This window comes from Mya arenaria, chromosome 2 (genome assembly GCF_026914265.1).
Source record: "Mya arenaria isolate MELC-2E11 chromosome 2, ASM2691426v1".
In the NCBI taxonomy this organism is placed as follows: domain Eukaryota; kingdom Metazoa; phylum Mollusca; class Bivalvia; order Myida; family Myidae; genus Mya; species Mya arenaria.
In genome coordinates this window covers 61,728,687-61,742,662 of record NC_069123.1, presented here as the reverse complement: position 1 = coordinate 61,742,662, position 13,976 = coordinate 61,728,687, and the positions used below count along the sequence as shown (strand labels likewise).

General features: G+C 36.0%; 2 protein-coding genes across 2 annotated transcripts in view; both read left to right on the top strand.

Moving 5' to 3' along the window:
• Nucleotides 1-6,073, top strand: part of LOC128203318 (uncharacterized) — a 54,074-nt gene extending 48,001 nt beyond the window's left edge. Inside the window, exons 13-19 of the mRNA XM_052904695.1 lie at nt 1,960-2,153; nt 2,411-2,525; nt 2,800-3,002; nt 3,954-4,136; nt 4,428-4,618; nt 4,992-5,172; nt 5,407-6,073. Coding sequence (XP_052760655.1) covers nt 1,960-2,153; nt 2,411-2,525; nt 2,800-3,002; nt 3,954-4,136; nt 4,428-4,618; nt 4,992-5,172; nt 5,407-5,510 — 1,171 coding nt within the window. The 3' untranslated portion in view covers nt 5,511-6,073. The remainder of the gene's footprint in view (nt 1-1,959; nt 2,154-2,410; nt 2,526-2,799; nt 3,003-3,953; nt 4,137-4,427; nt 4,619-4,991; nt 5,173-5,406) is intronic.
• Nucleotides 6,074-9,652: 3,579 nt separating this feature from the next.
• LOC128204273 (phosphatidylinositol 3,4,5-trisphosphate 3-phosphatase and dual-specificity protein phosphatase PTEN-like) overlaps nt 9,653-13,976 on the top strand; it is a 33,049-nt gene continuing 28,725 nt past the window's right edge. The window contains exon 1 of the mRNA XM_052905684.1: nt 9,653-9,806. The gene's annotated coding sequence lies outside the window, so the exon portion shown is untranslated. The remainder of the gene's footprint in view (nt 9,807-13,976) is intronic.

Sequence of the window (13,976 nt, the reverse complement as noted above, 5' to 3'; positions counted from 1 at the left end):
TTCACATCCGGATACATTTTAACCTTTTTGATAGTATGGTTACCCCTATACTCACATTTGGTTCTGAAATATTGGGCTTTGCTTATAGTGAAATCATAGAAAGGTCACATATAAAATTTGGTAAATATTTTTGGGAGTGAATTCCACAGTAAATACTAGGCACTAGGCACTTTATTACAAATTCCGAATCATAGATCCCCAGTTCATTTTTATAAAATGTCGAAATCATTAGACGTCGTGGGTAGGAGGACATGGGCAACTAGTGTTAAAGATCTGCTGTTTAAGTACGGTTTTGGATATGTGTTGGTCGCTCATGATGTCGGGGACATAAATAATTATGTTTAAACATACTTATAAGTAGCGAGTAACTGATTGCTTAACGCAATATTGGCTCAACGATATAGATACTTCTTTACGCTGTTACACTTACAACTATTTTAAATCACTGCTAACTCCTGAACAATATTTAACAATCGACGTACCCTTTAAAATAGACGAGCACTCGCACGCTTTAGATGCTCTAATCATAAATTGAATATAAAACTGGGTAGACATTACAATGTACAACGTGAAACCCGAATTTGTTTGTATTAATTTATAGACTCAATTGTGCAAGTCATTGAAAATGAGTTTCATGCTTTTTTCGAGTGTCCTCAATATGAGGGTATAAGGACAAACTATCTTTTTAATTGGTACAATGGTCAGAGATGTCAAATCTAATTTGACGTGTACTTTTAAACAGGTAGCATACTTTGTTTCACAAATACTGACTGTGATAGCTATCAAGAAAGGAGGATGGCACTATTAACCGTTAAGGTATCTTCTATGGCAATGTTAATTATATAAACAAATAATTTCACTGCATTTAATCACGTGACACGTTTAAACCAATAATATTTGTTAAAGCCATTCTCAGAACTAATTTGGCTTGGGCGATTGCCAAGCCAACGTTCAAAGATTTTTATTAATCTCCTCCCCCATTACTCCACCTCAGTATTTTTGTATTATGCAGTATCATTATTGCATATAACTTACATTTTCTCACTTTTTAAATGGTTAACAACTTTGATATGTAGCTTATCCATGTACTTAACTGTTGTTGTTTTTTGTGTGTGTGTTTTTTTATATACCGACTCTGAAGTTTTTTAAACATTGTTTAGGTTATATTTATTTTTACTATATGTAGGCACACACTTATATTTATGCAGTGGCATAACACTTGCGAGTTTCCATTTTATATATAGATTCCCGAAACTAATTCCAAATGTTGACTTTTTGCGTACAACGTACTCTTTTGACGTCGTGTTGTAACACTCTTTGGACGCCCAGTATGCTAGTCGTGAATAAAATGTTACGAGGGTATTAAGCTCGTGTTTGGCATGAAGTTTTGGCATTAAATAAATGTCTTTTTCACTGACAGTCTGTTGTCATTCACGTGTACCCTTGTCATGGCTACCCTCTACTTATTCAGGGGCAATAAATGGAAGGCGCTTGGTACCTTGTGCTTTTTATTTTTTTCGTTGGACAAATGGTTGATATGGTAATGGAGATGATCTGGCTTCTGAATATAGTAAAGTCTTTTGTCAAATATGTTACTTATACATAATATGCTTTATAATTTATAGAGCATAGTATGTATAATAGCAAAATAAAGCATGATTGACCCATGTAAAGTAAGGATTCTTTGTAATTTATGAACAGTTTCGAACAGTTTTAATTCTCGCTGAAAATATTCTGGTGTGCTTAACATCAAAATAAATTTAAAAAAACAACAACATATACACGTATTTTTTCATTCTTTTTTTTTAATTTCACCATTCTCAACTTGTGTAAAGCGGATAGGGGACCTTTTTTTTAAATATCCCATATTTGCGTCAATAATTCATGTTTCGTTCACGATTGTTTAAAAAACAAATTACTGTGATGTACCATTTGAAGTGTTAGCTTTTCCCTCTACAGATTGTTCCTGACGGCCATAGACAAATGTTCCCCGCGCTTCTCACAATCCGGGATGGCAATGGGTGTCGGGCTGTACGCAGACAGCATCTACGTAAGCGTCCGGAAGTCGCTCCATGTCATGCAGGAGACTGAAGAACATCTACCTGAGAGCGTTACCATGAATGACGTAACGGAACGATATAATCTTGCAAAAGGTAAGCTTGTGTGCGTGTGTGTGCGGGCGTGCGTTCGTCTGTGCGTTCGTGCGTGCGTGCGTGCGCGCGTGTGTGTGTGTCTTTAATTTCATAAGTATGCATGATGCTTTTCAAAAATGATGGTTTGGGATGTTATATACAATATTGACGGGAGGTTTTTAACTAAGGTGTATTTTATCGCAATCAATGTTACACAGTTCTTTCATTGAGATAGTGAAAAGTATATATTCAATTTGTAAAACTCTACTTCCCTGCAGGCGGAAAGATAGTGGACCCAACAGACGTTGAGAGTGCCTGCCTGCTCCAGACGGCCCCGCAACCACAGTCTTACCACTTCCGACACACGCACTCGGAGGTCGTCCAGAGGGCCAGGTAAAATCATATAACACATTGGCATCGACTACACCACGACCACCACCACCACCACCACCAGCAGCAACAACCGCAACAACAAATACTTCATTACCATTTTCATCACGCATGGCTTATCTTTTATCTTTTATTTATTTATTTTTAAGCATTTGTTCTCTCAAAATACAGACACAACCCATTTTCATAAGTATGTTTAAGATTAAAATGTTTGAAACTAGAATATGGACCCGTTCACCAACTATATTGATGACGGTGTATTTCCGGTTGGGTGCAGACGGCGGCGGGAGGCGGGAGAGGAGTCAGCGTGTGTGCCAACCCGCTACACGTCCTTCTGTTCGACGACCGCAAGTCACCGGGCCGCCGTGGTCGCCGACATTACCGCCCAGCTGGATCGAAAACACTTCCCAGGTCCTTCTCGGACCGATATCATGGCGGCGCTGGAGGGTTGCTTTGGCGACTGTGGTACTTGCATGGAAGGTGTGACTCATTGGATGCTTGGGTGTTTATCATGAATATTTAAGCAGTTAGTAAGGCAAAGTTACTTAAATCTTTAAAAGGCTTTGAAATGAATTGAAAGTTATGTTAAACAGGCTGACATTTAACTTATACTTTACCTTTACCTTGGTGCCACCAGATATCTTGACAAAAATAATTTCATTCGTGTCCATACTCATTTATAAAATGACGGGCTTTAAGACAACTTATTTAATTGCGCCATATACATTTTAACGCAAACTGACATATACGGTCAATACTGTTAATACTAGAAATACTTAGTATACATCTGGACTCATTATAATGACTAAAAACATACTTTTGGAAATTAGAAACACTCAAAGAGCAATTCTTCTCATTTAGATTACGTTGGAGGTAAGCACTTGGTTCTATTCAGAAGTTCTAGGAGCATGATAGTTATAATTACATAAGACAGAAACTATAAAACAAACATTATTTCTTTCTTAGAAAAAACCTTTAGTAACATATGCGTATTTAACGGGAAAAAATATACTTTACTGTGACGGTTTCTATAGTAACGAGCAAACGATATACAGTTTTGTTCAGAAGAACATACAATAACAACATTATTTCCTCAGTTATTAATGCTTATTTAACGACAGTGTTCGTTTACAGAGATCATCTGGGTTTCTTCTGTATTTTAAAAAAGTAATGACAGATGACCATGGCAACGTTTATCGGTCATGTGTTTATCGGTCATGAGTTTATCGGTCATGTGTTTATCGGCCATGTGTTTATCGGTCATGAGTTTATCGGTCATGTGTTTATCGGTCATGAGTTTATCGGTCATGTGTTTATCGGCCATGTGTCAATGTCCGGGCAATGTGTTAGTCTTTGACTTGTTTTGTCTGACGTGTATGTGAAGTTTGCGATTGCATGAGAGTTCTTCAACGAGTTGTTTTCTGTCTACAGGTGAGATTTTCGAAAGTAAGAAGGAGCACTGTAACAACTTCCTGCACTGGGTTGACTGGGAGCTCCTCAACGATAGGCCGGATGTGAGCAACTTTTTCCTGCGCTCAAACCGCGCCGCAACCAAACACGCCTGCGACCACGGGGCCGACTGTGTCGAGAACTCGCCTCTCTTTTCTCTTGTCGGTAATTATGGGAGACCAAAGCTGGATGGAGAAGGACGATTGTGATTTATTGTTTAACATGACGATGGTCATTTTGATGGGGTTATAAAAACTACCAAAATTCGTTCTACTGTCGAAAATGTCAAACAAATTTTTACCCGACCAAAATTCGGTGATTTCCAAAACTCGTCGCTACCAAAGTACGGCTTAACAGTGAAACATGACAGCATGGTCGTACGTTTATACTGTATAAAACAACGTTGGTTTCCCTTCTTATTACCCATTCATTTGAATACCTTTTTTATTTCGACAGCACCGTCTGTTGAGAAAATTTATCGCCCGGACCCGACAAGGAGTGTTGAAAATGAGCTTTACTCGGCGACGAACAATCCACTGCCGGTGTTCCGGCTGCTGGAGGACATGTACGCCATACAGGCTTCCGGTGTGGTCAACTTCTGGGTGAAAGATGATCGTGAAATGACAGCCCTTAAACGTCCGCTTGAGGTGAGCTTGGCGTTCTATGGTGGTTTGGGTTATTATGCAAGACGCTTTAAAACTAGAGACGATTTAAAGTGAAGACTAGATTTTGACGTTATTACAAAACCTTCTCAATCATCATCCATTGTCAATCATGTTATTGTGGAAGTCGGACTCTAAATCCCACTCTCGTAACAATATTCTTTGACGGACTTAACTCCCTTCCGGAGTAATTCAAACAGTAAAACTGCCAATTCTGAAATATTAAGAACTGTATTGATTAGACATTGATTCTGATTAGACATTGATTCTGATTAGACATTGATTCTGCTCTTTTGTATGCAATATCGGACACATACTGACACACAGAATACGGGAAACTGTCGTCTACTTTTGCCAGGTTGTAATGCTGTATAACCGGAACGTGACGTTAGTGCGCGTGTACGTTGAGCGGTACTCTGTTGCCAGGGGCGCCGTGCAGACGTTCGTGGAGACGTCTGCGCGCACCTGGGCCACCACCGGATGTCCTGCGGTTACTAGAGAAACCATCGCGCAGTACGAGATCCTTGAAATCCCACCAGGTGCAGTGTTTTAAAATAAAACGTATACAAATATAAAAACTGTTTTTGAACGTCTTCTTTCTAAACAGTGTTAGAAAAAAGTCTCACCTTGTTGGCAGTATTGAGTATCTACAAATGATTCAAAAGATAACGTTATATCATATAGACGGAGTCACAATTATCAAAGACACATCAAATAATTGTTAAACATTTCAGCGAAAAACTTAAAGCTTTATGTATTGTACAATGTTTCAGAAAAACGGAAGCGGGCGGCGGAGCCTGACTCTGTGCGCTACCAGATCCGGGATTATCACGGCAATGTCGAAGCACGCTGGGCGGACAGACACATCATGCTGTAGAAAACAATGGCCTGTTTCATAAAAATAGAAATACTTCTAGAATTCATATTGAAAACAGTGATAAACCTAATGAAATATTGTTATGATAATATTTCAGTTCTGGACGTCTAAATTGACATGTATTAATATTTTTTATGAAAAATTTGCTAAAAAAATCAAATAAAACATTTCCAGAACTTCTGACATGGGATGATATCTTTTTGGATTCCCCAGTTTAAAAAATAAAATTATAAGCGGTGTTTCAAATTTCGATGTCTATCTGAACCGGAACTTCGATCTTCAAATGTTCAGTGCATATGCACCTTCTTGTAACATTATACGGCAATTAATTAATTCCTCCCGCTATTTACAGTCCACCTTGTAAGGCCAGCTACAGCTGTTGTTCTTTATAACATAACACTTCTTACAAGTTGTTAGATAATTATATTTGTTATGTATTCTGTTTGTTTTCACTTTATTTACTTCGATATGCCCATTGTTTAAATATATATATATATATTGATAGAACTCGCTTTTTGTATCTACATGTTTGAATAAATAAATCTCGGTTTGGTATGCTTTTTTATATTTTTATTGTGATATGTATCCCATTTTAAAGTATTATCAATCCCAGAACAAAATTGTATCGGAAGTGTGTTTTAAAAAAAAAGAATCCAAACGCTCACGAATCCAAATAAATGTTTGTGTATAGTTTCATGATGCTAATGAATAGCATGTGGACACAATTTATTAAAACGCTTATCGCAAGTTTTTAAGCTTATGTTACAGGCACATTACGTATATAGGTGACTGTCCATTTAAAATTGTTTTTAAAATATCCCCTGGAGTCTATAATACAATCTTAAATTTCCATCAAACGGATTTCCAGAAACCAGGGCGATATTCATAAAAATTCTTAATTAATTTCCTAACTTAAGTCACTTTCCTAATTTTAGTATCTCTTAAAGGGGCTGTACTCGTATGATGAAATAGCGAAAAAAAAATTGTCGAAAACTGACATAAACTTGGTATTGATGTGTACAGTGCATTGAAACAACTTACTAACTGAAGTACCACATAGTTTACAATTAATTTATTTTTCGCAGATTTTTCGTATTTTTCCATTAAAAAAGATTACTAGGTACGTCTACCTAGTAGAATTCATTCCTTACGCCTGATTGGCTAGTTGATGTTATCACGTGATATTACCAGGTTAGGTATATAGCTTAGATATTCCAACTGTTTAGGTTTAGCCTGTTTAGTTTAATAATATTTTATAGCATGAGAACACATTTCACAATGACAATATCAATACAAATTTCAACACAATATTTAGACGGACATTATAAAATCAAGCATGCAAAGGGATTGGACCAAGAGTTAAAAAAAACAATAAGAGTAATATCTAATGTAAATTGCATTGTTTAAGTGGGGAAAAAACATGATACTGTAGAAGTTGTAGAGAAAGAATTGTGTGAGAGAAAGAGAGATCGAGAGAAGATGAGCTCCTGATACCGATTGTTAACTTAGCTAAAACGTTAGGAAGTCTTAATAAAACGTTGAACTTCACTAAAGATCAGGACGTTGTCTTCTTCTGAAAGGTTGTTAAAACCAAATAGCAGTTTATCTGTACTTAGCGGATGGAATTTTCGAGTCTTTCTGAAGAGATTTAATCGCTGGTCGGCGAACAGGGAACACCGAAATAAGAAGTGTTCAGCATCTTCCTCTACATTGCAATTAATACATAGTGGAGAGTCTCGAAGGTGGTTGTTAAACAAGTCGGAATTTAGGTCACTGCAAAAGTTTCTAAGTCGCGCATGATATACCGAAAAGCGACGTTCTCCACAAGTATAATAAGATGGGATGGGGGTTGTTTAAATTGATCTTTTAATTGACGCTTAAACATAGAGAGAGTTGGTGAGTTTCTTGTTTCTATATCTAGTGAATTCCACAATGACAAGGATGACGGTATCGATGAACGATTATATATTTCTAGGCGTCTATTCATTGTATTAAAATTTTCATTGTTTCTCAGATTATAAGGATTAGAATCATTGACTGTTTGTGGAAAGTGTTCTGATAAATACGACGGCAGTTCACCGTGGATATGTTTGTAAACAAAAATTAACTTTTGCATTTTTCTGCTGTCCGACAATTGAAATCCATCCGATTTCCTTAATTAATCTAGAGATTGAAACTGAACGTGTGAGAACAGTAACAATTCTCGCTGCTTCGTATTGCAGTTTTTCCAAGGTCTCCTTTTCATACATTGTACAACTATCCCAGACAATTGAGGCGTACTCTAGAATTGGTCTTAAATATGATATATAAATTTGATGAAGAGTTTTACGATGAAGTTTATATTTTAGGGCTTGCATAGAGCCAAAAAATTTCCGGGCAGAACTAACGATTGAATCTATATGATGGTGCCATGTACCATCAGGACTCAACGTGACTCCTAAATGTTTGTGACGATCGCAAAGTATTAGCGGCATAGTATCAAACAAGAGAGATGGTCGTTGCTGGTTAGTAAGTGAACAAAATATAGCTTCTGTTTTTAAAGGGTTGAATAGTAACAGCCATTGTCTAGACCAGTCGGAGATTTTTTGTAGATCAGTATTAATTGTAGTTTCTATGTCAGCTGTGTTAGAAGATGAAACGGCGAGAGAGCTGTCATCCGCAAAAAGCCTAGTTGTGCTCGTAATGGTATCAGCTAAATCGTTCACGTAAAGAAGAAAGAGAAGTGGACCTAGAACAGAGCCCTCTGGGACCCCAGCTGTGACGGGCTTGAAATTAGAGAAGGATGTACCTATGAACCCTCTCTGAGACCTATTCAGTAGATAATGAGACAGCCATCTTAGAACATAGCCTGAAATTCCATATTCTTTGAGTTTAAAAATAAGGCCTCTGTGCCAAACCCTGTCAAAAGCTCTCGATATGTCGCAAAATACAATGCTTGTAGATTGTTTGCCGTTGAAAGATTTACAGATTTGGTAATATATATATCTATTAGTTGATGAACCGTTGAGTGTCCGGGGATAAAACCCGACTGGTGCTTATAAATAAGATTGTTTTGATGCATATAATTGTAAATGTGTTTGAAAAGAATGCGTTCCATTACCTTTCCAACACAGCTTATCAAAGATATCGGTCTATAGTTGGACAAGGATGTCCGATCACCCTTTTTATGCAATGGCATAACATTTGACAGTTTCCTTTTTGTAGGATATATACATTCTCGAATCGATATATTAAAAAGAATACAGAGTGGAATACAAACGGAAGATGAGGTATTCTTTAGCATTCTATGACTAATGTCGTCAGGTCCACTAGCTATATTAAAATCAAGATTATCAAGGATGTCTTTTACTTCGGTTTCAATAATGTCAATGTGGCTTAGTTCACTATTTGTCTTCATGTTTAAGTCTGGTAAAGGCACATTATCATCGTCAATACTCGGAATTGAAACGAAATAGTCTTTCAGGGACTTCGCCTTCTCTGTATCAGTGAAGGAATAAGAATTATCAAAAATTTGCAATGGAGGTATTGCATTGCTCTTGTTGCTGTTCTGTTTCACAAGCATTCGAACAGTTTTCCAATATAGCCGAGGATTGGATGAATTAAGCTCAATTATTTTGTCCTCTAGGTTACTAAAAAAATAGTTCCTTTGCATGTTTAGACATATTGGATACTTTGTTTCTTACTTTGATATCAAAGAATTAAATAATGGTCCTCAGATATGTAACAAAAGCAAAAAAAATGGTGCAATTCTGGTGTTCAGTCCCTTAAAAACACATGAAATAAAAACTAACGAATAACCAAAATACATTATTGTCATTGACCTTATTGAAAAAAAGGCATATTTAAAGGTTAAAAACACACATTTTTTATGAATACAGCCCCAGGTTTAACGTGTAAGGGGAGATAAATACGAACTCCATATGTTGTTCACAGCTTATGTTTGACAAATGGACGTTATAACTAAAACATGGTTTATCTCACGTACTACTTTTTTACATATCAAAATGAAATGTAACCGATTTATAAGCAAATACATTATTTATTCCTTTTCTTAATATGAATTAGTTTTAATCCGTAAGTTCTTCACGTTCTGTTACTATTTTCAATTAAAAACCTGTTTCTTATTTGGAACTATTTTACATATTGTAACTCGGTACTAATTGACAATATTACTGCACCAGGAAGATCGGTGTGATGGATCTAATCATTGGACTTAAAAATATGAATTCACAACTTTATATCTTGAGACACGTATAATATTCACTGTTTTCAGCTAAACTAAACCATGTTGCATTGGTAAGCACGTCTGACAGTTTTATAACTTTATTATTTTTATGTGATTTTCGAGTTTGCATTTTCATGATTTTGTAATAGCCAAGTGTCGATGTTCGTATTTATGTGGGTTCTCGTCAATTTCACAGGTCATGGTTTACATTATATGTACAGATGTGAACAGTTATCTAGATTTGTTCATTTCTTTTGTTAGTAGGCGTGTACATGCATGTATTTTCAGCCAGTGATTCATTCTTAGCATAGATAATAGAAGTACAAGTCCACAAATTGGGGTCATTTTAACAAATGATAAATCAGTAAATGTAATTCCACCAGAGCCTTATCCAGGCCTGGTCCATATTTGCCTAAATGGAAGATGCAAGAATCTTTATTTAACGTCAGGTATATGCTAACAGGAAACATTAGCTCAATGAGCTATTTTTGGACATGAATAAACACACATGTTAACAGACATGTATCGAAACAAAAAATAAACAAAAGGCTGATTATCTGGAAATTAAAGCATACAGTTTTTAATAGGTACAATATTGAAACAATTATATCCAAAAGCTGTTCCTTAATTCATTCATTAATAAAATTACAAAAAATTAAAGCACTGTATACAGTGATAATGCACCAGTCAATTGTAACCACGGCCCCCCCAAGGTCCGGGGGTATACCGGTGATAGCCGGGGAAATGGGCCGTGTTTTTACCATCCCAGTGACCTGGCAGTGCGGGGTGAATGCGATGGTTTTGTATTCACGCCAAAAATAGCGGGGAATGTGCCTAACTTAGGGTCCCTGGGGTGCGGGGCAATTGGCGGGGATCTTACAATCAGGATTTTACAATCAGTTCGTGCCCGCAGGGCAGGGGTTTTACCTGGGCTTGGCTAGACCGAAAGTCAAAGTCCCCGCTATTCCCCGGACCTGGAGGGGCCGTGGTTACAATTGACTGGTGCATAACATAAACTAGTTTTCCCGGCTGTATAGGCAAACCACACGCGCATGGTTCCTTAAGTTGACATGTCACTGTAAAATGGTTAGGTCTTTCAAGAGTATAAATTATGGAAAATCGTATGCATTTAAAGCAGCAAAATTGTAAGTAGTATTATGTACATGGGAATTACAGCATGGTACACTGATGTAAAATGTTATAATTATTCAGCTTACTAGAAAAAATCTTCAGAAAATATTGCTAAGAGGAGGTACTTAATTTATCATGTAATCTAAATACTACTAGATTTTGCTAATATTATCAAAAACAGTAGCGTTCAAAGGCCTGTGCAGATCAACCTTCTAAATTCCATGTAGTTTTGAGAGCACCTTATTTCCTTTAGAAGCTGTTTCATACCTGATTGTCCCCAAAGAGGAAAGAGTTCTTGCCATATTTAGTTGTTTTTACTAATGGCACATCTACAGTTTTTATGAGATCAAAATTACATGTCTTAAAAGCTACAAGGTTTTGAACATATTCTGTTGATATGCTGTACAGGTATTTGAAAGTTTCAATTGCGATGCATCTAACCCTGCTCAGACATAATGTTGGCAATTTACTTTATGAAGATTTTCATAAGTTTAGGTGTAATCATAAGTTGACGTGTAATCATTAAAACAATTTTTAAAGCTCTGTATTGAATCCTTTCTGTGTTTGTCTTGCTACAAAAAAGCCAAAAAACAGTAGTTGAAATTAGATCAGATAAAAGGTTTAAAGATAGTAAGGCCTTTTTTTTTAATTATATGTTATACGAACGGCCAGAGTTGTGAAGTGTCAGAGGAGGAGGAAATAAGAATAAAAATAAAATTACATTTCTGGAATTTTATTTTTTGGTCGGGGAAAAAAACACAGAAAAGCAAAAGCTATGATGTATTCTCTATGATTTTCTATTTTAATGTCAAGTCAATATGTAAGTGTGTGCACATTTGTTTTTGCTTTATCTGACAAGTTCACTTCATATTTTCATTTATCACTCTTTATACTTTGTAAATGCATGTTATAATAGACAAGTGACATAAAAAATCAACTATTTTCGGTAAATTTATTTGCCATTTAGAGTTTAAGGAATCAGCTATCACTTCACTGTGTTGTCTTGGCTGCAAATTGTCTGATACTAATTCACCAACCATGTCATTGTTACAGTTAGCAAAAGAGCTTTTTTGTTTCCTTCTATACAGGGAATATTTATCCCCAGGAACTAGCGATCCAGGAACTTGTAAATCAACTGATTATAGCTGTTTGATAAAACAAAAGCTGTCTATCCAACAGTGATTCAAATAATACTAGTTGTCCATCACACATTCTGTCCAACAAGCAGTCCAAACAACACTGGTGATCCAACCAACACTTCCGGTCCAACCATTTATAGTAACTGTTGTTCAACCAACATGTATGGTCCATCCAATATAGCGGTCCAGTAAGCAATAGATGCCCAACCAACAATCGAGTTTCAACAGGCACTAGCTTACATCATGTTGCTACCAATCTAGCAGCCCAACCGATTGTAGTGATGTTCTTCATTGAAAGTGATGGTCTCAGTAGATAACATCAGCATATTTGAATCGTATCTGTAAAGAAAGGAATGGAACATTAAAAGTATATTTTTCATAAAAAAAATAAGTTACTCTCAGACTTATTTATGGATGGGTTTAAAGACAATCTGGACCCCGATTTAATTTCAGGCCTGGGTGTATGTGACTAGTCCGGTGGCCATCATAATGTTTAAACATAACTAACTAGTAACAAATCATTCAGAAGCTGAGAACAGTACAAAGGTGACAGCATAACATAATTACTCTTTCTAAGATATGATTTATATATCTTAAGACTATTAATTTTTAAAACAAATGTTTTAGAAGAGATGATATTTTTTGTTATTAATAATACTCCAATAAGAATAGTACCCGCAGTCTTTTCTGAACCATCTACCCCACCCACCAGAACTAAACTGTACTTTATAGCTCATGACATTCAAATTGTATCACAAAAATGTAATATAAACTAATTTAAATGACAAATCTAATAAAAATAAATAAATAATAACAAACCTGGAACGATAATTAGTCCATATTTATCGCTGTTATTATACTTTGTTATAACCCGGAAATAAACGGGAAGTCATCCTGCCGCAAAGGATTATCCGGGTGAGCTAAAACCTGGTACCAGGTATCGATATCGAGAAAAGCCGTTATCACAGTTTATGATACCGGATTATGTTGATACCGTGTTATTTAAAGTATGCATTGGTTGTCAAAAAGCAATTAATAACGGACTGTGGATACTTGGATTTATCATCTGATATTAACCCTGATATGAACATAATTCGGTATCAGAAAGTGATGCCGGCTTCCGGGGGATACCATGTATCAGGTTTTAGCACCAGCCTGCAAATCCGATGAATCTTTTTCATTGGCTTAAACTTTTTCAGAAATGTTTACACCAATATTTTTACAGCTATTGCGATGTCCTCTGCTTTTAATGATTTGCCGCGATAAAGTTTCATCGGCAGAAATAAAAACAAAACGAAATCACTATTTTATTTTTATTTTAAAAATGAGGTTTTTTTTAGCGGCGGTGTTCGTAAAACATAGAATCAAATAAAAAAGGCCTAAGCTTAGCATTGATTGTCACAAATTTGCTTGGTCTTTGAAGAATATTCAGTTGCTTATCTGCTTTTTCACATATTCTGGAAATATTGGCATCAAAATTTAATAAACTAGCAACCTCAATGCCTAAAAGTTTAACTTGCTCATCACAAACATTAGTATGATTAAGCCTACCTTTATAAATCCATGTAGACTGTCTGTATAAATTATGATATCCAATATGCATTTGTTTTTTGTTTGTTTTTTAAATGACAATTAAGTAGCTTAAATTATTATTGTGAAGATAATTTTGCAAATTGGACAGTGCTGAAATGGAAACTGGACTGATTTTTGTGGAGTCAACAGGCAGCATGGCCTATGTTGTGTGATTGTAGTACTGAGCCCATTATCCTCAGGGTTTGATGATTCTTCCTCGCGTGTAATAAGATTCGAAGTAACCGGTAGTTACAAAATGGGTTCTCATTTTTCATAATTTAAATCTCTGTTAATAAACATTTTGTGACCTAAAGAGATTTTTGAGCTTAAAAGCTTTTCATCTTGGCTTGTTAGGTACCTATTTAAAACAAGTTTTGCGAGGGAAATGTCATGGTTTTA